The sequence below is a fragment of the Podarcis bocagei genome, assembly GCF_964188305.1.
Source record: "Podarcis bocagei genome assembly, chromosome: 9".
Classification (NCBI taxonomy): domain Eukaryota; kingdom Metazoa; phylum Chordata; class Lepidosauria; order Squamata; family Lacertidae; genus Podarcis; species Podarcis bocagei.
Genome location: NC_138134.1, coordinates 8,181,608 through 8,206,442, shown reverse-complemented (window position 1 = coordinate 8,206,442; position 24,835 = coordinate 8,181,608). Strand labels below are relative to the sequence as shown.

At 43.0% G+C, this 24,835-nt stretch overlaps 1 protein-coding gene across 5 annotated transcripts in view; it reads left to right on the top strand.

The window, feature by feature from the left end:
• The window catches only part of LDB2 (LIM domain binding 2), a 246,301-nt gene that overhangs the window by 88,358 nt on the left and 133,108 nt on the right, over nucleotides 1-24,835 (top strand). For 3 of the 5 annotated variants that reach the window (XM_081207872.1, XM_081207871.1, XM_081207875.1), the window contains exon 2: nucleotides 20,329-20,431. In XM_081207872.1, coding sequence (XP_081063998.1) covers nucleotides 20,329-20,431 — 103 coding nt within the window. Of the gene's footprint in view, nucleotides 1-20,328; nucleotides 20,439-24,835 lie in introns of all 5 variants that reach the window. The other 2 variants (XM_081207874.1, XM_081207873.1) reach the window with 1 other exon arrangement.

Here is a 24,835-nt window from a genome sequence, read left to right as displayed (position 1 = left end):
GGGGCCAGATGCATAGCTGTCAACTTCCCCCCCTTTTTAAGGGAAATTCCCTTATTCCGAATAGGATTCCTTGCAAGAAAAGGGGAAAGTTGACAGCTATGGAGATGTTCTGGAGACGGCTGGTTGCAGAGAAAGGGTTGAGGGTATTGAGCTTTTTCACTTGCGTAGGCATAGGCAAACTCCAGCCCTCCAGATGTTTGGGACTACAATTCCCATCATCCCTAGCTAACAGGACCAGTGGTCAGGGATGATGGGAATTGTAGTCCCAAACACCTGGAGGGCCAGAGTTTGCCTATGCCTGCACTTGCGCTTCTTTATCTCTTTATTCATCTTTTGCAACCTAGAGAAGACGACCTGGCATTTAGATAACGCAAAAAGAAAGATTCAAAACACTGTTTTATCAATTACTGCTAATCGGGCATTCTGTAAAGGGATTTAGTAAACAAGCAGAATGTATTTGATATTTGACACCATTTGACACTTTGTAAAGATTACCAAACTACTGGGCGGATAGGGAGAAGAAAGGATTCCTAATGATTTGCTTGTCGTTGTTTAGTCGTTTAGTCGTGTCCGACTCTTCATGACCCATGGACCAGAGCACGCCAGGCACTCCTGTCTTCCACTGCCTCCTGCAGTTTGGTCAAACTCATGCTGGTAGCTTCGAGAACACTATCCAACCATCTCATCCTCTGTCATCCCCTTCTCCTTGTGCCCTCAATCTCAATCAGGGTCTTTTCCAGGGAGTCTTCTCTTCTCCTGAGGTGGCCAAAGAAAGTATTGGAGCCTCAGCTTCAGGATCTGTCCTTCCAGTGAGCACTCAGGGCTGATTTCCTTCAGAATGGATAGGTTTGATCTTCTTGCAGTCCATGGGACTCTCAAGAGTCTCCTCCAGCACCATAATTCAAAAGCATCAATTCTTCGGCGATCAGCCTTCTTTATGGTCCAGCTCTCACTTCCATACATCACTACTGGGAAAACCATAGCTTTAACTATACGGACTTTTGTTGGCAAGGTGATGTCTCTGCGTTTTAAAGATTTGCTAGTCAAGTGTAAAAAGCAATGGCTTCATAATATTGGTAATCAAATAACAGTATCTCGGTGGAAATGCAACCTTCAAGCTGCAGTAGCAGTTCATATGAAATCATATGTCTACAAGCTCTGGTTAGATGGTATCTTGCCATGAAACAGATACTATGATGGGCATAATATGGTGATAAAAGTGCTATAAGAGATATTGGTTATTGCCATTGTTGGAGATCTTGCTATAAAATTCACTGTTGGGGAAGGGGACATGCAAAAATGGTCGCAGATACAACAGGCTATACTTTCCTAAATTTATTTTATTTTATTTTAATTCTATACCGCCTTATACCTGAAGGTCTCTGGTTGTACTTTCAGGATATCTGGAGGGAAATGAAATGCCTTTGATATTAATATTTCACCTAGAAAAGAAACAAGGTGCTAGAAAAGAAGACATATCAAATTTCTGAAAGGGCTTAATGGTTGCCAGTACTATGGTTAACGGATGAATTAACAAAACTTATTTTGTAGGCTTAGCAAATGAAAAATACTTTTGAATTGTTTTCACCAAATGTGGGACGTGTTTCTTTTAGAGGAGAATCAATTTGTAGATTATCAAGTAGCATCGAGCGGCTCCCACACAGTCATATTATTTGTACTGTGTCATGAAATGGAAATTGTAATCCTATTTTATTTCAGTAAAAAAGTGGGGTTTTAAAATCATGGTAAATTCCTTCTTTGAAAACCTTCTAGCATGATTCCTGTGCTGGACCAAACAACACCGAAGGAAGGTTGCTCTTATTTATTTACTATTTGGCAGACTTCTAAAGGTAAAGGTGAAGTCCAGTCACGAACGACTCTGGGGTTGCGGCGCTCATCTTGCTTTATTGGTCGAGGGAGCCGACGTTTGTCTGCAGACAGTTTTTCTGGGTCATGTGGCCAGCATGACTAAGCCACTTCTGACGAACCAGAGCAGTGCATGGAAATGCCATTTACCTTCCCACTGGAGCGGTACCTATTTATCTACTTGCACTTTTTGGTGTGCTTTTGAACTGCTAGGTTGGCAGGAGCAGGGACCGAACAATGGGAGCTCACCCCGTCGCGGGGATTCGAACCGCCAACCTTCCAATTGGCAAGCCCAATCAGTGATTTAGACCGTCTGTGGGTCGGATTGAGAAGGCAATTGGGCCGGATACGGCCCCTGGGCCTTAGGTTGCCTACCCATGGACTACGATTCTGTGATTCTATGATTCTATCATCATCATCATTTTCAACATCAACATCATCATGGCAAGTATAGGGAGTGGGTTTGTGGAGAGCTTGCTTTCATCCTTTGATTAAACTAATGTACATTAATGGATCTTGATTCAAAGAACAATGGCAGTGCTTTGCATTTCTGTTGTTTGGGTTCCTGTCTCCTAATACTTAACATCCTACAGCAGTGGTTTAATAAATAATAATAATGTAAAAGGGAAAGCCTTACCAAAGAGGTAAGGCCAAACACATTTCATCAAATGTAAAGAAATCTCACGTGAGTTGAGCTTTCCTGCTGATTTTAACACATCTAGGCACACCTTGAGGCAGTAGGAGACTACAGCTGTGGTGAACTGACATTTAAAATTTCATGTGATGTTTATGAACCCGGGGTGAAGTTCCAATAGAGCCTGAGACATAACGTAAAGAATTACTATTTTAAAAATATCCTGCTAAAATCTGAACTCTTGTGATCCTACATCTTAATTATGTAAGTACTTGGTAGCAAAAACGTCCTTTGCATGTTCAGACCCAGAAACCTCCCCCCTAAATAAATTCACACTTGACTCAAATTTTGGTTTTGGTTTTTGGCAGAATTTAGGCCACAACTTTATTGATTACAGCAAGTGACTGGTTGTACAGGCTCTGGTTTGACTAGCTCCCTGCCATACAGGTAGCGCTGACCGAGGGCACCAGCATAGGTCAGCCAAGGGTGAACACCTGGGTAAGCGGAAAGCCGGGAACGGGCTAACTCCGCCACCCAAATGTCCCCCTGGACTCAGGCACGGGCTCAACCCCCTCACAGGGGTTGACCAAACCATCGAGTCCCTGGATTCCTTTAACAGAATACCCTTCACATAGGGATGGCGAGAGCGTTCTCCCATCCCTATCACCTGAACCAGAGCCTATCCACAACCTTACAAGTTGTGACGATTTGCTACGCGGCAGGCGAAACCCAAATGGCAACAGCCAGTCAGCCAAGTGGGGAAAATTCCTGCTGTGCCCCTGTCCCAATGACAGATGACACATAACGGCATAGCAAGGTCAAGCGCAAAGCCCGAATGCATGCGCTGAAAGAGGAAGCTCTGGGTCACGAGCATGGGCATAAATAGGTCCCTCGGACCGTTTGGACTGCGTCCCATTGGCCAGATTACACCCAGCTACGAGGGACCTACCAATTGGGTGTTGTGGCTTACCAGTTGTACCCACCCACAACACAGGGTGTTGGTTTCCAGGTCTCACCACAATACGTGCCCTCTTTAAGGGAGGACCAGATTTCTGAATGAATTTGCAAGCAAATGATTTACATTTGGCCTAGTATTATTTGTTAAAATGCCCTAGACATTTTTCCTGGTTTCTCGCAGTGGAACAGTGAGTAACTGAGCTTTTCGGTAAGTAGTTTCTTGGGCTGCCGCTGTGTGAGTGGAAAGAGCTGGATGATTTTGTTATGGTGATAACTGCTAAAGTGGACGCTTGTTACAAGACAGCTGTGTTTGGCGAGAATTTTAAGTTATTCATTAAATCATAGTTTTCTCTAATTGCTTCAGTGGCAGCCAAACTCTACCCGATGGAATGTGAGAGCAAACAGATTTGTGTCACACTCCATCTTGATGTTTGTTTTCTTAAATGGGTCTGCCCTCCAGGGACTCTCATAGAAATTTCAGGAGTTTGCAGTGAGTTATAGTATTTAACAATTGGCTTCTGTGAATGGAGGGCTCTCTGATGCCTTTGACTTTACTGTTATGACCCCATGTTGTGAAACTGAGAATATACTGAGCTGAGGCCCCACTTAGTGAGGCCAGGGAGACTGTTGCCCGCCATCTTTCCTGGCTTCAGACTACGTGTGGTTATTCCCTAGGATCGACTATATTTTTGGTTAATTAACCTGTTTTTCTTTTCATGGTGAGTGACTTTTGTTACACACATGGCTAAGCTGGAACTTCATGGATTTTGGAAAGCATTTTGGCATTTTCCTTTTCAAGATTTTTAAAAACCCTTGTGTCGTCTTTTCTTCTAACCTTGCCAGTTCACGGTGCTGTCACCTAGTAACACCTGAGGGAAACCGCAGAATCCTACAGGCTGTACTCTGCCCATATGACTGTACCAGTAATAATAATAATAATAATAATTTATTATTTGTACCCCGCCCATCTGGCTGGGCCTCCCCAGCCACTCTGGGCGGCTTCCACAGAAACCAAAAAACACTAAAATATCATACATTAAAAGCTTCCCTGAATAGGGCCGCCTTAAGATGTTTTCTGAATGTCAGGTAGTTGTCCATCACCTTGACATCCGATGGGAGGGCATTCCACAGGGCGGGCGCCACCACTGAAAAGGCCCTCTGCCTGGTTCCCTGTAGCTTCGCTTCTCGCAATGAGGGAACCGCCAGAAGGCCCTCGGCGCTGGACCTCAGTGTCCGGGCAGAACGATGGGGGTGGAGACGCTCCTTCAGGTATACTGGGCCGAAGCCGTTTAGGGCTTTAAAGGTCAACACCAACACTTTGAATTGTGCTCGGAAACGTACTGGGAGCCAATGTAGGTCTTTCAAGACCGGTGTTATGTGGTCTCGGCGGCCGCCCCCAGTCACCAGTCTAGCTGCCGCATTCTGGATTAGCTGTAGTTTCCGAGTCACCTTCAAAGGTAGCCCCACGTAGAGCGCATTGCAGTAGTCCAAGCGGGAGATAACTAGAGCATAATCAGTAGACAAAATCCTGCAGCCCGCACGTTCTATGTAAATCAAGCACGTTGAATCATTTGCCTTACTTTGCATAATTCATTCTGGTTTTCCTTATCAAGCAGAGTGTAAAGCTATTCAGGGAACAAAAGCTCCGCAGTAGCTAGTCATAATCTTACTTAGCCACCTTTCTGGCTTTTGAGATTTCAACCGGCATAGCCATGCTGGTTAACTCCTTCTTGAGCATATTTTCACAGCTATAAGGACCAGAAACTAAGGATTATTATTTTTTGAACACAGTGTAAGCTGAGAATTGACATAGGAAACTGCCTTATACCAAGTCGGGGTATTTGTCCACTTTGGGTTTCAGACAGGAGACTCTCCTGGTCCTACCTAGGGTAGCTCTACCACTGAGTTTTGGCTCATTGCAGTATGCACCTATACTCTGAATTCTACACCTGCCAGGGACTGGGCAGAGGAGGAATGGTGGAGACCGCCTCCCCACCCTGAGCCTTCCAGAGAGGAGGAAGAGGAAGACAGTATAGATTTACAACAGGGGTTTGCGGGAGGTCGCAGCTCAGAGGCAGATGAGGGGAAAAGTTGGAAGATCATGGGAGAGCCAGAGCAACACCCGGCTGACACTTTGTCATTAGAAAGCATTCCAGACCCTTCATCTCCCAGGACCCGGCGAGCCTTAAAAGTAGGAGAGCAAAGAGCTCAAAGACAGCGGGCACGTAGCAGCACCCATAGAGGAGGTGATGAGAATGAGGAATGAAGAAATGGGGTGGCGGGTGGAGATTCACTCGGGACAACGCCATTATGCAAGAGGCTGGGTTCTATAGCCTCTCTCTGTAAAGATTGAAATAAAAAAGGACTGTAAGAAACTTTTCCTTGTCTTTATACTTTCCTGGGCAACCAACCGGGAGCCGCTGACAGCATCTTGACAACAACCAAAACTATACCCTTCTTTTGTTATCGTGTATGAAGCTGCCTTTAAGGGACGCGGGTGGCGCTGTGGGTTAAACCACAGAGCCTAGGACTTGCCGATCAGAAGGTTGGCGGTTCGAATCCCCGCGATGGGGTGAGCTCCCATTGCTCGGTCCCAGCTCCTGCCAACCTACCAGTTCAAAAGCACAAAGTGCAAGTAGATAAATAGGTACCACTCTGGCGGGAAGGTAAACGGCGTTTCCGTGCGCTGCTCTGGTTCGCCAGAAGCGGCTTAGTCCTGCTGGCCACATGACCTGGAAGCTGTATGCTGGCTCCCTCGGCCAGTCAAGCAAGATGAGCGCTGCAACCCCAGAGCTGTCCGTGACTGGACCTGACGTTCAGGGGTTCCTTCACCTTTACCTTAATTTCCCTGACAGGGACTCAATGCAGCTTACAGATAAAATAAGAGCAGCTAAAAACATAGGGGGGGGGAATCATTAAAAATGGATTTGCTCCCCCTCCATCAATTTTTGCAGGCAGCAGTTTTATTATGAAATTGGCACATATCACAGAGGTGCAACCAGAAAAATAACCTGCAAAATATCAGAAGGATGTAGGACTTGAGGCTTGGGAGTTATGATGAATGGGAAAAAAGCAGCTTTGGGCTTGTGTTCTTCTCAACTGGCACTAAAAGCCAAATTATATGCAATGTTCATTTGACAGAAGAGAATGTGTGGGCCCATGGCATCAAAGCAGAAGCACAATGTTTGGCATTTTCTTCCTTTCCAGCGGAACTAGAAAAGAGAACTGAACAGACAAGGTGGAGACGACGAGGTGACTTCAACAAGAACTTTCCTTAATCATTCCCTCTGATTAAACCTAGAGCTGTCAGTTGCAAAAGTTGTCTACATGAGTGGAAGCAGTGGGGGTACCCATGGAATATGGCACAGAGATTTTCCCTAGACAGCCTGCAGTTCTGTAGGTGCCACAGTGTCTATTCACATGAGTTGCTATTTGAGGAAGTCATTGCTAAAGATCACAGCAAAAAAAAAAAAAAAAAAAGGTTTTGAAGAAAATGCTATGAATTGCAGCCACTCCGCAAAAAAAGAAAAAGAGAGGGAGGAAAGAATCAAGTTCCGTTTACAATTCTCCCTCTCCCCTGAGTGTGTGTGTGTGTGTGTGTGTGTGTGTGTAGCAAAAAATTGAACGCTGCAAACATTTAGTGCTGTCCTGTTGTCAGGGAATACTGTTGCATGGTTAGATTATTTGCTTGGAAATATCTCAAAGCACTCAAATGTTAATTCGAATATTTGTCACACACACAAAAAATATCTGAAGCTCATTTCACCATTACACTTTCATAAGTAAATTATTTCAAAAGAACCTCCCAGCACAAGTCATATCTTTCAAGTCTAGCCCATTAAAAAAAAACTCCTAGCAACAACTTCTCCCTTTCCATAATGTGATTCCCCCCCCCCACTGCACAGATCAAATGGGGGAAGCACAACCCAGTATTTGTGGTGAAGTAGTAATTTAGAGTTCAATTTGCACAGGTGTGACTCTGCTTTGTGTATCTATAAGCCGGTGTTATCCACTGAGTTTAGCATGCTGTTCTGAACACTTGCATGCTGAGAAGCATTAACAAACAGTTGTGAACATAAAAAACCTGCCACTTTAACTGACAAATTAACACAATGATAAGAGTTGGCATTTCACAACTTCCCATGACACACAGTGGGACACCTAAGCTGGGTCTAATCTGATTTTCCATCTTGCCTCAATTTCTGCAGGAAAACTCACAGCCCCACTTATAGCCTACATACTCCATGAAGTCAGCTCACACTAGACAACAAAATCTTAGGATTCAACATGTTTCAAGGAAGAAATATGAAATTGCTGTGATGTGAGGCTTAATAACAGATGCGGATCACACATCCTTTCCCTAAAAAGCTGTAGCTTCCAAATTCGCTTTCCTATCGGTTGGCAACTAAAGGCAGCTTCATAAAGGGACCCCTGACCATTAGGTCCAGTCGTGACCGACTCTGGGGTTGCGGCGCTCATCTCACTTTACTGGCTGAGGAAGCCGGCGTACAGCTTCCGGGTCATGTGGCCAGCATTTAACCCACAGCGCCACCTGCATCAGGGAAATTGGCAGGGTATAAATAAATAAGTAAATAATAAATAAAAACATTCACTCCCACCAACCTGGCACAAAAGCCCCTGGACCTGTTTGTCTATAATTTGGCATACACTATTCACTTAGGAGGGGTTAATATGCCTGTAAATTTCATGCATTTCTGTCAGATGGGAGAGAAATAGGGCCATTTTTATTTGCCCAAAGTGACTGGGATAAGCATGAAGCTTCATTTTTCTGAATCTGGATTTAGACTCTGAGCCAAGTTGGACAGCCTCCAAAGCATTTCAGGCAAAATCTTACTCTATTCCAAAGCACCAAAGTAAGACTGCAGTGCTATGCCCACTTACCTGGGAGTAAACCCCAATGAGACTTACTTCTGGGTAGGCATCTATGGGATTTCATTGTAAATGTTGTAAAAGATAAGCTAATAGCTTTATAAACCTGGTGACTTCACTATATGCTGTCTTGTAATCTTGGAGATGTCGTTTTTATTATTGTTTCCCCCAGTTCCTTTCTAGTCCTGTTCTATTCTATTCTACACATATGTGATTTAAAAACAATAACATCACCTTCAGTCCACTGGGGGAAAGGCACACCAAATAAAAAATAGCTTGGTCTGTGACATATGCTTTCATTTAGCAACTCAGGTTATTGTTGGTTCCGAGTAGCAGATAATTCATTCTCCTCTTGCCCGTCTGCGGCCCTGAATTGTAAGGAGTCAAAGCATATTGGAAACCAACCTTTCTTCAGTGTTGCCCATCATATGTCTATCTAGATCTATGGCTTCATAATAAATAAAGGCAGAACTCTGTGGTATAAGAGAGGTTGCATTGCTGCCAAGAATAGTGGGCTTCCGTGGAGTTGTCCCTCCTCCTGTGCAGTCCTACTCATATCATGTTCTGACTCAGTTTCTCACAAATCAAAACAGATAAAACCTAATTCTCAGCATGATGACATGTTGCAAGCTTAACAGGTGCCATTTGGGGTAGATAGGAAGAGTAATAACCCTTTTTGTTCTTACAATAGGCAGTTTCACCTTAATGGATCTAGCAAAACAACAGGGCTACATCATGTGTAGGCAAACTAAGGCACAGGGGCTGGATCCAGCCCAACTGCCTTTTAAATCTGGCTGTGGATGGTCCGGGAATCAGCATGTTTTTGCATGAGTAGAACGTTTCCTTTATTTAAAATGCATCTCTGGGTTATTTGTGGGGCCTGCCTGGTATTCTTACATGAGTAGAATGTATGTTTTTATTTAGAATGCATCTCTGGGTTATTTGTGGGGCATAGGAATTCGTTCATTGTTTTCGTCAAAATATAGTCTGCCCCCCCCCACAAGGTCTGAGGGACAGTGGACTGGCTCCCTGCTGGAAAAGTTTGCTGACCCCTGCGCTGCATCCTCCCTGAGGTTGCATTTTAGATTTTGCCATTTGGAAGATTTCCTGTTTGAAAGAGACTTAGCAAACCTAAGTGGGAGTAAACCAAGAAAAGGCTATTTTGTGCATTTTTGATACTTCCTGATGGCATGTTCACCATGCCATTTTATCAGTCTCATTAAAGTATTACTGTCTCTGAATGTGCAGAGTGTCTGTTCCGGAAATATGTTCCATTTTTTCCATTGCATTATAGAGTACTCCTGCAGTAGTTTCCTTTGCCAGAATATGGTGATGCAACAAGCCAGGTTGCATGTACAGTAATAAGATTATTTACTCCCTGAAAGGGTAGCTTGTTTCAAACACTTGATTATTTCTCTCAGTGGTATTCTTTTTAAAAATAAAAAAGTTCACACAATACTGGAGGTTAAGTCTTTAATGGGTTGATTTGTCTAAATGTCAGTGTAATCATACTGACATTTCCGGAAACATAAATCCCCCTTGGAATTGCCTTTTTGGGGCAAGCACACAAATAGGGCATAAAGAGACAGCCATTCTCTGTTTTCATACCAGGTATTCATACGTACAGTTATTCTCAACAAGGAAGTTCAGTTTTGTTACCACAGTGAATAGCCATTCATAAACCTAATCCCTCAAAAGGAATCAATTCCTTTCTTTAAAAATCATATAGATTAGGCACTATTGCATCTTGCGAGAATTAATTTAAGTATTCATTGTTGAAGAAGTACTTCGGTTTTTTCTACCGGTAATATTGTCAATCCATTTCACCAGGTGATCCCAAGCTGTCGTTTTAGTTTACTAGAGAGCATGCACACAGAATTACATGCACAAAGAATTACAGGCGATATCTCAGAGTGCTTTGAGAGATTTCATATAGTGCCGATTCAGGATTTTGTTTTTCTTTTTTTAAATGAAACCTGGAACCATCTTTCTTGCAGAAAGCTCAGATGGATTCCAAGTTGGAACCTAAACAAAAATGTAAGTTAATTAATAAGGCACTTACAAAACTGGTGTTGTGCTCTGAGTATCAAGTAGACTTTCTGGCAAGAAACTGGATGAGTATCGTTAAATAGAAAACACATTGCTCCTCACGCCAAGCCTTCAGATCTCACTGCCTGTTTAAACAGACATTGTTCCCGAGATGGCATCTAGCCATTCTCCAAAACGATATGAAGCAAGCACTGGCACTCAAGCCAAGCCATATCAAGAGATATGTGAAACAATGATCAGCAGGAATACAATCCAGGCTGCTGCTTCAGATTTTGGGATAGGCCCCAAAGATTTCAGTTCACGTGTGATAAGGGATAAGTTTCAAAGGCTTGCAGTTGGATGTACTCAAGACTGAATTGCGTGTCAAGGACACCCAAGACACCCCTGAATAAAAACACAGTTCGCACATCATTTTTGTTTTGGTTTTTGGCATAATTTTGGCCACAACTTTATTGAATTACAGTATGTGAGTGGTTGCTTAGGCATTGGATTGTGACTATCTGTTCCCACTTGGAGGTAGGAACAGAACTGACAACCACACCTGTGTGGAAGTCAGTAAGGGTAAACAATTTGGGGGAGAAAATAGAGCTGGGTGTCACCTCTCCCCAAATGCTCCCTGGCCCTAGCCCTTTGTCAGGGATACGGACAAAAGCATGGCGAGCCCGTGGATTCCTTTAATGGAATTCCCTTGCAGCAGCAGCATTGGAGGGGCAGGCACAGCCAACCCTTACCCCTCCACCAACCAAAAAATTAAACAATGCCTAACCGCAACCTTACAGGTTGTGACGATTTGCTACGCAGTAGGCAAACCCAAATGGCCCCAGCCAATCAGCCAAATGGTAAAATTCCTACCAGGCCCCTGCCCCAAAGCAGACGACCCCATGACAGGCATAGCAAGGTCAGCGCAAACAAACCCTAAGATCATGGCCACTGGTCCCATCACCTCTTGGCAAATAGAAGGTGAAGAAATGGAGGCAGTGAGAGATTTTACTTTCTTGGGCTCCATGATCACTGCAGATGGTGACAGCAGCCACAAAATTAAAAGACACCTGCTTCTTGGGAGAAAAGCAATGACAAACCTAGACAGCATCTTAAAAAGCAGAGACATTACCTTGCATCAAAGGTCCGTATAGCTAAAGCTATGGTTTTCCCAGTAGTGATGTATGGAAGTGAGAGCTGGACCATAAAGAAGGCTGATCACCAAAGAATTGATGCTTTTGAATTATGGTGCTGGAGGAGACTCTTGAGAGTCCCATGGACTGCAAGAAGATCAAACCTCTCCATTCTGAAAGAAATCAGCCCTGAGTACTCACTGGAAGGACAGATTGTGAAGCTGAGACGCCAAAACTTTGGCCACCTCATGAGAAGAGAAGATTCCCTGGAAAAGACCCTGATGTTGGGAAAGATGGAGGGCACAAGGAGAAGGGGACGACAGAGGACGAGATGGTTGGATAGTGTTCTCGAAGCTACCAGCATGAGTTTGACCAAACTGCGAGAGGCAGTGGAAGACAGGAGTGCCTGGCGTGCTCTGGTTCATGGGGTCACGAAGAGTCGGACATGACTAAACGACTAAACAACAACAACAACGGGTGGGTAATCCGATGTGCGCAGCGAAAAGAGGAAGCTCAACGCTGCGCACAGGGACCTATATAGCCCCCCCATCAATCAAATAAAATTGCAACCATCAATTTTCCCCAGCAACATTGGGGGTGCCCAATCAAATTCGTGGCCATCCAAACTAACCCACCCAGCAACAGGGGATGTCATGGTTGCTCCCACCGCAACACGTGCTCTCCATGAAGGAGAACCCGCTTTGCAAAACCAAACTAAAGCAAAAAACATTAAGAGCATTTGTTGTAGTTGCTTTTTAAAAATATATGTATACTATACCTCTATAAACCATAGCTCTTGACACAAGTCAGTCATTTACCCTTTTTAAAAGTAACGTTACTGAGACCTTTGGCATGCATATTTCACCACAAAACTAGCTTCTCTTACACATTGGGCTCTGAAATAAAGTTTATGTATGTATACCTCCCCCAAACCCAGTGCTTATTAAAATCCATAATTTGTTTTTATTCTAAAGAAAACATAATGATTATTCTTGAAATAGTCTGGCCGTTTTCAACAATGCAAGAGCCAAGTTAAGTGGAACAGAAGCATAGAATCATGGAATTGTAGAGTTAGAAGGGACCTCCAAAGATCATCTAGTACAATCCTTGCAATGCAAGAATCTCAGCTAAAGCATCTGTCACAGATGTCCCCCCAACCCAAGAAGGATACCCATGATCATATTTCCCGCTTTTAAAATAGAATAGGAAAGCACTTCAATCCACAGTGCTATGGCAGGAGGCACTTGAGATTATTATTATTTATTTGTAGGGCAAATCATACAGATACATACAGTGGTACCTTGGTTCTCAAACAGAATGCGTTCCGGGAGTCCGTTCGACTCCTGGAACCATTCGAAAACCAAAGCGCGGCTTCCGATTGGCTGCAGGACCAATCAGAAGCTGTGCCAGACGTTTGGCTTCCGAAAAATCATTACAAAACTGGAACACTCACTTCTGGGTTTCGATCGTTCGGGAGCCGATTTGTTTGGGAGCCAAGGCATTCGGCTTCCAAGGTACGACTGTACCATCAACAAGGGTTGCCCCTCACATAGTGCATCAGTAGTAGCCTACTCGGGAAATCACCAAACGTGACCTTCATGGTCTTAAAGACCTTTTGCCTTGGCCTCATCCAGCGAGTGGAAACAACCTTCTGCATGTAGATACACACTGGAAACATATCAGGCCCCAAAGAGGTGACTGACTGTGCCTTTTCAGGTACAGTGGTACCTCTGGTTGCGAACGGGATCCATTCCGGAGGCCTGTTCGCTACATGAAAAGAGTGCAACCCGCAGCGGTGCGTCTACGCATGCACGGGTTGCAACTCACCGCTTCTGCGCATGCGCGTGATGTCATTTTCCGCTTCTGCGCATGCGCGAGTGGCGAAACCCGGAAGTAACCCTTTCCGGTACTTCCAGGTTGCCGCGGGACGTAACCTGAAAGAACATAACATGAAGCGGACATAACATGAGGTATGACTGTACATTTAAAGTCCACAGTTGTTATCCATGACTCGCAATGAGAGCATGGTTGCAGTAAAGAGATCTGAAAGAGGCAACTTCTTCATATTATACATTAAGCTGAAATTGCAATATATATGGGGATAATTTAACAGTTTTAACAGTCAAACTTTATATCAGCAGTGCAGAGTAATTCTGCATCATCCAGCATTCAGACGTTGCGAAATATAGTAACAATGAAATCCAGCATTTCTCTAAAAATCCTCTAAATAATTTTTATTTGAAGAAAATTCATGACAGAAAATAGAAGGAAAAAATTAACATGGACTAAATGGAGTGCATTTTTTATGGAAGAAAAACCGGCGTGTAGTAGATGTCAAAGATCACTGGTCACTTCTCCCCTCCTGACCCTTCTGTCTAGTTTCTTCTGCTCTTTCCTTCCTTTTGTCCTCTGCTTTAAATGCATTTTTAAAGTACTTTTCAAAGTATTAATTTTTTGGTCCATTATTTCAACGTTTGAGAGCAGGAGTGTGCTATGTGAAAGGAGTGTTGCCATGGTAATATCTCATTATTGCTGAAATGGAAAATAATTACTTTGCCAAAATCCCAGGTAACCTGTCAGTGCCTGAGTTGAGGGTGCCTGGGGGGGAAGCCTTGACTCTTTGTTGGAAAAGTGGAATTTTAAAAACCGTCTTTCCTCCTTATAATTATACTTCCCCACCCACCCTGGTTTGGTTTCCTACACCATTTGGCTCCGAATGCCATTTGGCATCCTGGCAAAATTCAGAACATATGATTCTAATTGGGAATAGGCCTTCCCTACCGAACTTTTTGCAGTCAACTGCCTTCAGTTTCTCTTCTTCTTCTTTTTCTTCTTGATTTAAAGCATGCCGAAAACATCTGATTAAAAATCTGGGATGGCTTTCAAATTGCAATAGAAAATGGATGTTTATACTTTTTTCCATGTAGAACTCCATAATTGAATTACTACACTTTCCAGCCACTAGAATTTTTATATTTATACATAAATGAAAGCAAGAAATACATGACTTGACCAGAAGCCATGTGAGTTTGGTTTCCCCTGGGGCAGAAGTTCTCAAACTCTGCTGCTGCACCACCACTTGAAGGCTGCTGTGGGGTTTAGCAGACCACTTACTGATTTTCCCTTTGCATCATTCAAACCTGCGCCATATTACAGAAATCCTGAGCTGTAAGCCAGGGCCTTTTTAGCCTTTTTGATAAATTTGATCTTCGTCCTAATGAACTTGATCTTAATTGTGAGGGTGTGTAGGTGTGGCAACAAATCAAATCAAGAGCAGTACCAAATACATATACTTCCGACTCTTCCACAATCACAGTTTGATAACCTCTGCCCAACAGTTCTCGTTTTTTATTTTATTTTTTCAATAAATATTTTTATTGGTTTTGACAAAAACAAATCCAAAATAAGAAAAAGAAAAAAGTTTTTACCATATCCATATACGAGATTCTCTGAATCTGGCAACTTCCCCCCTTCCCCTGCATGGGTCCTTAAAATAATTCTTCTGAAACTACATCTCCACATTTTCCATTTCTTTAATTTGTCCATATTTTTCGTTTCTTTACCAGTTATTTTTACAGTCCAGATAACAACCTCTTCTTCTCCTCCTCCTCCTCCTCCTTCTTCTTCTTCTTCTTCTTCTTCTTCTTCTTCTTCTTCTTCTTCTTCACAATGGTATGCTAAGTAAATTAGAATTTCCCCCCATTCTTTTTTAAGTCCTTATCTTCTTGATTCCTGAGTCTCCCAGACAGTTTTGCCATTTCAGCATAGTCCAGCAACTTGATATGCCAATCTTCCTTGGTCGGAACTGTTGGTTCTTTCCATCTTTGGGCTAGTAACGTCCTTGCAGCTGTTGTCGCATACATAAACAGTCTTTTGGGATATCAGAACTTGTAATTCCCAACAGTTCTGAAAGCCCAGTCAAACTGACTGACAGACTCTGAGAATCTTCCAGTTGTTTGCAGACTCACACCTAGAGGTGTAAACTCTCTGGAAGTTTTGAAGCCATGGGTTGCAGGGCGAGGATCAAGTTTATTTTGCAAACGGAAATTTGTTGCTAATGGAAAGATATGCAATACTTGCTTATTTTTAGCACCCTTCACTTTATTTTATCATTTATTTATTTTATTTATTTGTCAAATTTCTATACCGCCCTTTGTCCTAGGATCACGGGATGGTTTAACAATATAAAAACACAAAAATATGACCGATAGCCACATTGTTACTTTAGGAAGACAAAATGTATAAGTTGGTTTGCCCACAAAATTATAATGTTTGGTATATCAATGGTACCTTTTTATTCAGTCAATAATTACAAATTGAAAATACCTTTTGAATGCTTTGTTACAAATGGAGCAACGAGCAATTGAACTGCAAGGAACTAGCTTCTCATTGGTTTTGACAACTTATGAGGATCAGGCAAAAAACAATAATAAAAAAGAACCCATCAATATTATACTCAAACAAAGAAAACTAATATGCATTTTGAAAATCATTATCTCTCCTTCAGCGTTAAGCAACCACAAAGCACCTATTTTCATTCAAAAGTGCTGGGAAAGACTACATGAAACTTGATCAGCCTCAGAACATCAATATCAGTTTCTGTTTCTTCATATTTGTTACCGTATTTACCATGGACTTCTAAAAATTGAAGGTTTACCTGGATTGAAAAAAGCTTCTCTACCTTTTCGCATGTCAGTTCATTTCTTGATTTGAGCATTTCCAAACATAGGCCAGTTTCTTTTATATGCTTCAGAAGATGGAAGAACCTAAAGTAGATGAGAAGCAGAAGGAATCAGAGGCTGTGTTGTGCAAAGAACTTGCCACCATGTTACAATATGTTTGGCAGAATCCCAGACTGCATTCCTGGTTATGTTCTGTGCTCTGTAATGTTCAAAAGTTTAAAATGGACTTCAGGCATATTTTTCAGCTCCTTCGTGTTACTCTGTACTTCCTTCCACTCCCAGTCTCTTGGGGCCTGTTCAAGAAGACAGAAACATATCCACCTACAATTGCCACGAGCAAAAAGGCACCGATTCCTTCTCCTTTCTCTTGTGGTTATGGTAGTGCCCCCTAAAAATGCATCTTACTCTTGTATTTGAGGATTGTCATCTTCAGGACTTGCTTGTACTCGGCGTACAGGAATTGGAACAATCTGATTCTGCACACTGGCATCCCGAAAAGTCTTCCCAATTTATGAGAATTGTTTTGGGACACCTCGTCTTATACTCATCTTATTCATCTTTCTCAAAGAAAATATTTCATGATGCACTTTCTCAACCATTTGGGGAGAAATTAAGACTTTGGGTGAGGGTCGCGGGTGGCGCTAGAACACACAGAGCCTAGGACTTGCCGATCAGAAGGTCGGCGGTTCAAATCCCTGCGATGGGGTGAGCTCCCGTTGCTCGGTCCCTGCTCCTGCCAACCTAGCAGTTCGAAAGCACGTCAAAGTGCAAGTAGATAAATAGGTACCGCTCTGGCAGGAAGGTAAACGGCATTTCTGTGCGCTGCTCTGGTTCGCCAGAAGTGGCTTAGTCATGCTGGCCACATGACCCGGAAGCTGTACGCTGGCTCCCTCGGCCAGGAAAGCGAGATGAGCGCCGCAACCCCAGAGTCGGTCACGACTGGACCTAATGGTCAGGGGTCCCTTTACCTTTAAGACTTCGGGTGGGGGAAAATGAGGGAGGAAAGCTTTCTCGTCCATTTTTTTTCTCCCCCCAGTCCCAGGCCTTCACACCTGTACCCACAGCATCACACATTCAGAATGAGGTGCAAAGGTAAATTCATTGATGCCATCTAGTCTCTTAGATGCCCAAAGAGGTCTGCCACCAGCTGGAATTGTACAATAGTCTTAATTGCTGTCAATACTCTAGTTGGATGTTCAACTTGACGGCAAAGTCCTTTTTATGTAAGAACCTCCTCAGTTGTTACAATTTTAATAGTTTAAATATATGTGTACAGTTTTACTTCTATCATTGTTTAAATCAGGGGTAGTCAACCTTTTTATACCTACCGCCCACTAATGCATCTTTCTTGGTGGTAAAATTTCCTTAGCGCCCACCAGTGCTCGATGGGAGGACTTGTGCCGTAGAACCCGCTACCACCCACCTAGAATCCTGAAACACCCACTAGTGGGTGGTAGGGACAAGCTTGACAACCCCTGGGTTAAATGTTTTAAAATAATTTTTATGCGAAATGATTTACAGTCATACCTCATGTTACGTCCGCTTCATGTTACGTTCTTTCAGTGACCCGGAAGTACCGGAAAGGGTTACTTCCGGGTTTTGCTGCTCACGCATGCGCAGACATGCAAAATGATGTCATGCACAGAGGCGGCGAATAACAACCCATGTGTGCACAGACGCGCCGCTGCGAGTTGCGTTCTTTTCATGTTGCGAACGGGCCTCCGGAACGGATCCTGTTGGCAACCAGAGATACCACTGTATAATGAATTGAAAAGGATGTTTAAGATAACCTTTGTTAAGAGACCAGAAGATTTTTGCTAGGCATTTCAGGTCAAGATTTGCCAAAAGATAAGAAGAAACTATTTATGTATGCCACAACAGCGGCTTAGGAGTCTACTAGCCCAAAGATGGAAAATTGATGAAATACTAACAAAGGAGCAATGGCAAGAAAAACTGATGGAATATGCTGAAATGTCAAATCTAACTAAAAGACTTAAAGATAAGGAAAATAGAGACTTTAAAGAAGACTGGGAACCTTTTATGTTGTATTTACAGAAACAATGTAAGGAGATGGACTCACTAGCAGGGTTTGACTAAAAACATTTACAACCAGCAAAACAATTGTAGAAAATATAAAGATGAGGTTAAAAGGATAAAAATATAACAATGGTTAATGTAAAGATTATTATACTTAGGGACAGATAACAAGCAGGACAAGTTAATATGTTACAAACCAGAAAGGGAAGTTGGGGGAAGTCATGGGGGGGTGAATTTATTTTGTGATTATACTATAAGATGTAATCTTGTTAAAGATGAAAAACCCAATAAAAATTGTATTATAAAATTACTTTTATGTTTTCACTTTTATGTGTAAGCCACCTTGAGTCCTATCACGGAAAAAGGGGTGTAAATAAATATTAACAACAACAACATCGTCTGAAGCAGATTTGGTGGGGTGGGCGGTTAGTCCTGTCAGGCAATGTTAGATATCACCAGTCCTTTTTTTCTGGGGGTGGGACGTGGGGGGACTCATACCCCTAAACATTTTGTGAATCGAAGTTTGGCCTCATTGAGGGGCAGTATTTCAATATGAGCAGGAAAATAAGAGTACCCCTAAACATTTTTTTGGGGAGGGGGAAGCGCTGGATATCACCCATATACTTTGTGTTGAGAGACAGTGGCGTAGCGTGGGGGGTGCAGGGGGGGCGGCCGCACCGGGAGCAACATCTGGGGGTTAGGGTTAGGGGGCGCAAATCCATGGGCTAGGGGGCGCAAATCCACGGGTTAGGGGGTGCAAATTACTTGCCTTGCCCCGGGTGCTGACAACCCACGCTACGCCACTGTTGAGAGAGAGTTTTGGTATCTCAAAAGTTCGATTGACAATGCACTGTCCAGGTTTAGAAAATTTATGCTTCGGAGCTGATCTAGGGTTGCCATATTTCGAAAAGTAAAAACCAGGACACCACGAAATTGTTGAGTTTTTTGTTTGGTTTTGTTTTTTTTTAAACAAAACTCTGCCTTTCCCCTCGGACGTCAATTGAAATCCCGGTAATGTCCGGGAAGATCATGAAGTATCACAGTCCTAAGCTGATCAGGAATTATTTTACTGTGGTTGTCTTCTAAGATGGAAGTGAAATTCACAAAGGGAAATAATTGTCTGGAAATAATTTTTTTCTGAAGGGTGTGTGTGTCATTAATATTCTTTTCTCAAGGGGGCCAATTAGTAGGGAAAATCACTGAATTTGGGATTCTAATCTTGAGATTATCATTGTAATTTTCATTGTTTTTAAGGGACGGTGGGGTGGTCAGGTCTTGGATGCAATAATTGCAGAAATATGTGGTTGGTAGTGGTAGCAATAAATAATAATTATTAATAATAATTATTTACTAGTAGTGATAAATAATAACTGTGGGGGTTAATTTGTTTGTTTGATACTATGTTACATATTTTTGTGGTTTTACATTGTGACCCTTGGATGAAGGGCACTATAGAAATTTAATAAATAAAAATAAATAATAGTACTTACGATGCTGATAACACCATTTAAAGTGTTATTATAATGTTAGTGCAGTGCTTATTCTAGTGTGATTTTACATTATTTGGTGGTAGATTATTTATAAATATAAAATAAATATTATATAAGAATAAATATACTATTTATTTTTAAAGTTTTTTTAAAATAAAAAAATGACTTGGCAATCTTAGGAACAGATTGTGGGGACAAAGTGATATGGTAGAATTGATGGTGTGAGGTGATTTTTGTGGAAATGGCAGCCAAGGCTGACCACTTGTCATACAGTGTTTATAATCCTGGGCAAAACACTATGTGACCAGGCTTAGCCAAAAATTAAGTGAAACCTTGAAGTTGAGGGATGCCAAAAATTGGTTGAGTTTGTGTCTTAAATTGTGTTTTGATTTAATGCAGAATCGCTGTTTTGCGGAAGGTGTTTATTTCTATACGTTTGCAAATGAGATTCTTCTTTTCAATACCCAGCCATACTGAATTACTTACAATAGTTTTTCATAATTTTTCTTGGCTGAGAATATATTTTAAAAAGAAAGTGCACTTGAAGGGGGAAAAGAAGGCAAATTACAACTGATTTCTTTCTGTTAAAAGAATGATTTCTTCCCTCATAGGACAGTGACAACCTCTGGTGGGATGCCTTTGCAACGGAGTTTTTTGAAGATGATGCAACCTTAACTCTTTCATTTTGTTTGGAAGATGGACCAAAGCGATACAGTAAGAGGCAAATGCATTATAATATTCACTTTTGCTTCGTTGTATTTATACAGTCTCAGAGGGCAGCTGTCATGACACTCTTTCAGTGTGTATTGAGTTGCAAATAATAGCTTGCCATGGAGAAGAGCATTAGACTTCAACTTTAGAGCATTAGACTTCAACTTTAGACTTCAACTTTTTTTGCTCAGCTACGAAGCTAACTTGGGAAAGTCACTTGCTCTTAAACGGTGTCACAGGTTTGAGAATAAAATGAAACAACCCCTTGGAGGATCGGTGGGATACAGACGGAACTTTTTTGCTCAGAAAAATAGGCATTTTGAAATACATACTCATGCTCTGATCGTCGTCTGGGGCCTTGTGCTAAATTCTCTGGATTGCCTTGCTGACCACGGCCCATTGCTATACTGATAAAAACCTGGTAGTTGTTTTATTTACATCTTTAGTTAGTTTTAGGATTTTGCTGTCTCAGTCCTTTGTTAGTTTTGTGCTGCTGAATTTTCTTAAATGGATATTGTCAATTTGTTAATTTGAATATCTACTGGATTTCATTTTGAGTCTCTTCAGAGAAATGGGTATGATAGAAAAATATAAAATAAGCCTTTCTTCTCTCTCTCTTTTTTTGGGAGGGTGTGGGGCACTGTGCTAGGGAGATGTTTGATTAAACGGTTACCTGGGAATGATTGAGCATAGAATACCATACCCTCCAACGTTCCTCAGATGAAAATAGGGACATTTCTCACTCTGCTGCAACTGACCCCCAGTCCCCCATTTTTTGCCCCCTCAGCACAGCGTTTCCTATCAGAAGAAGGGGGAGTCCACCACCAGCACACCAACGGGATATGGCACCCCCCCTACACTGTCCTGAGAAAACTCATTAATCCCGGTTTTATTTGGTTTTATTCTTTGGTAGATTTACAAAAAATAAAAGCATTCACCAGCAGATAAATTTTAGAAAGGGGCAAGATTAGACGGTGATGCATACAGTCAGGTTACAGCTGCTTCAGGTTGCGTTTTTTTGGGTTGCGGACCGGCGAAACCTGGAAGTACCGGAACGGGGTATTTCCGCGTTTCGCCGGTCGCGCATGCGCAGAAGCGCTAAATCGCACTTTGCGCATGCGCAGAAACGCCGAATCGCAACACCCACGTGCGCAGACGCGGGTTTCAAATGTTCATCCTGCACGGATCACGTTCGCAACCCGTGCGCCCACTGTAAAGCATTTTTCAAAAAACGAAAGATGGACTCATTTTGTTCCGCACAGCTCCTCCTTTCTTTCCGCCCAGGGCACCCCTGCCCTCTGCCTCCACCTCAGAGCCGGCGTATCATGCGAGGGCCGATTGTGGTGGCGTCAGCCTCTCCTCCTCTTCACCTGCTCTCCAGCAGCCACTCGGATCTCCCCAAGAGAGGAGAACGTCAGTGGTGGCCATGGAGAGATCAAGGGATGCTGCCGCTGCTACTGCCGCTCAGGACAAGTGCTGGCTCATTTTCCTCCCCAAGTTCGGCAGCGGCACTGGAGGGGGAAATAGGGACATTCCGGGATCAAATCAGAAGCTGGGATGACTTTTATAATTCTGGGACGCTTGGAGGGTATGGAATTCTGGAAGTGGATAGGGATTTTGAGTTAGAAGAATAGGCCTGCATGATAATAATAATAATAATAATAATAATAATAATAATAATAATAATAATAATAATAATATTTATTTATTTATTTATTTATTTATTTATTTATTTATTTATTTATACCCCACCCATCTGGCTGGGCTTCCCCAGCCACTCTGGGCGGCTTCCAACAAGATATTAAAATAGTGTAATACATCAAACATTAAAAGCTTCCCTAAACAGGGCTGCCTTCAGATGTCTTCTAAAAGTCTGGTAGTTGTTGTTCTCTTTGACATCTGGTGGGAGGGCGTTCCACAGGGAAGGCGCCACTACCGAGAAGGCCCTCTGCCTGGTTCCCTGTAACATGGCTTCTTGCAGTGAGGGAACCGCCAGAAGGCCCTCGGAGCTGGACCTCAGTGTCTGGGTAGAACGATAGGGGTGGAGACGCTCATGACAACATGAGCTGATATTGGTTTGTAGAACCTAAAGCAGGCACCCCCAGACTCGGCCCTCCGGTTGTTTTGGGACTACCACTCCCATCATCCCTGACCACTGGTCCTGTTAGCTAAGGATGATGGGAGTTGTAGTCCCAAAACATCTGGAGGGCCGAGTTTGGGGATGCCTGACCTTACATAGGTGCCTCCTGTTCTCCCCTCATGTGATTCTGACCCTGAATCCATCTCTCCTGCCAGCCCCCTTCCCAGCCACCCACATATTGGGTGTGCCTGCTATACGGGTGGAGGATCCCTGTGCAAATTAAAATCAACTAGGATTCTGAATTGTGTGGGCACCCCACTTCGGGCATTTATCCCTAATATCCATAGCATGAGTACACAATGGTGGGGCAGGATCAGCAGACACAACACAGTTGCAGTTGTGTGAGGAGGAGAGAACAACTGAAGAGGACTCTGGGCCTGTTGGGCTCTGGGGGTCAAATCCTGATAGGCTAAGGCTTGACTGACTAATAAACTTTTGGACTTGTCAAAGCTTGCCGCAAGCTATGCAGAAAGAATTGGTTCATTGCTAGTTCTGACACAAATGGAAGAACCCAATATAATGTCAGCAAAGAAGCAAATATGTTATTGATGGTCCAAGAAGGTAGAAGCCCTGAGTGAGGGGTGGCAAACCTGTGACCCCCTTGGATGTTGTTTGACTACAACTCCCATCATCCATAACCACTGACTGTGCTAGATGGAGATGATGGTGAGTTGAAGGGCATTTGAAGAGCACCTTGTTGGCTACCCCTGATCTAAATTCGGGTCAACAGATGCCCCCACCATCAACAGATGTTGCTGGAATAATTGACCTCAAAGCAGGGAATTATGGGATATAATAATAATAATGAATAAATGTAACTGATAGAAGTAGTTATGGAAGGGAAGGATACAATTAGTAGCTCTTGTAAGGAATAATTGGTTAACATTTTTGTTGCATTTGAATCACCAAACAAACAGAGCCATAATTATGGGCATATTAAATACGATTTGCTTAACTATACATTTGTATACAACACACACAAACATAAGTAATTAAAAAAAAAAGGAATATGAACAAGAACACGGAAGCATCCATTGCCATTGTCGGTCCTCGTCTGAATTGAGCTTCCCCAGTTAACGAGAAAACAAAAGCTGTACAAATCACAACAACAATTTGTTCTTAGATCACCAGCTCTCAAGGGGGTCTTGCAATTATTTCATCTTTCAGTCAGGGCTTCGGTTTACAGGCTTGCTCCGTTTTGAACTCTCCACATTTAGCAGACAGCACAGTCATTAGAAATTAGTTGTGGCGACAGGAATCTTTTTTACTCTTTGACAAATTCTTTCGTATGTAGCGGTCCTGTTTTGCAGAAGCACAGCCCTGTCCAATCTAACTGGACATTAATTGCTTTTTTACTGATATATCTTTGCCTCTTAGACTGATAATACAACTAGCAAATTTGATATCTGACAAGTTGACTCAACCTAATTGGGACAGATCAGCCACTACCAGTTTTGCTGGAGGCTGTAATTTGAAGGTCTGTACAGTTATCACTTGCTTTGAAACGCGAGAAATAGTAATTCTGTCAACAATAATCCTTTAAATGGTGTTCATAGTAGCTTTTCCTTTGGCTCCTCCGGAAAGAGGCAGCACTTGTCAAATAAACACCCAGAGATAACTGATTAAATCTGTGTGGGTGATGCAGTGACAGCCAGTCACTACAAGAAATGTAAGAATCTTCCAAGATGTTGAACTCAAAACATGAAGGTGTTGCAGGTGGGAGAGAGGGAGAGAAAAGAAACAAGGATTGTTCCGACTGAATGTGTTGGAAAGTATTTGCTGCACGGCTTTGTAAGTTTTTAATCTGCCTTGTTTCATGAGGATGTGAATCAGTGAAATACTTAAGTCATAGCAACAGAGCGACTCTGCCACTGCTGCCCAGAAGGGACGGTTCTTCCAGCCAGCTCAAGCAGCCTTTCCTAGCACTTGGGGGGCCAGGCACCCCTCGACCCCTTAATGCGCCTGCCCTAGATGCAGGCAGGCACAAGCCACCACTTGTAGTAGCTATCACAAATCTCTGATACGGGGAAAGGAATGGGAGCTTCACTGGATCCAGCGGCGGAACAAGCTGATTGGGTGCCTGGGGCAGCCCACGGGGCCAACCAGGGAGGACGCTCTGTGGGGCCTCCGAGGTGTCTGCCTGCCTCCTCCCACTCAGCCGCCCTACAGCTGAGGGGGAGGCGGCGGGCAGACCGTTTGGGGCAGCGCGGAGCCTACAGGTGCCCAAGCCACTGTGTCACTCCCAGGTGTGCTGGTCCCGGGGAGTT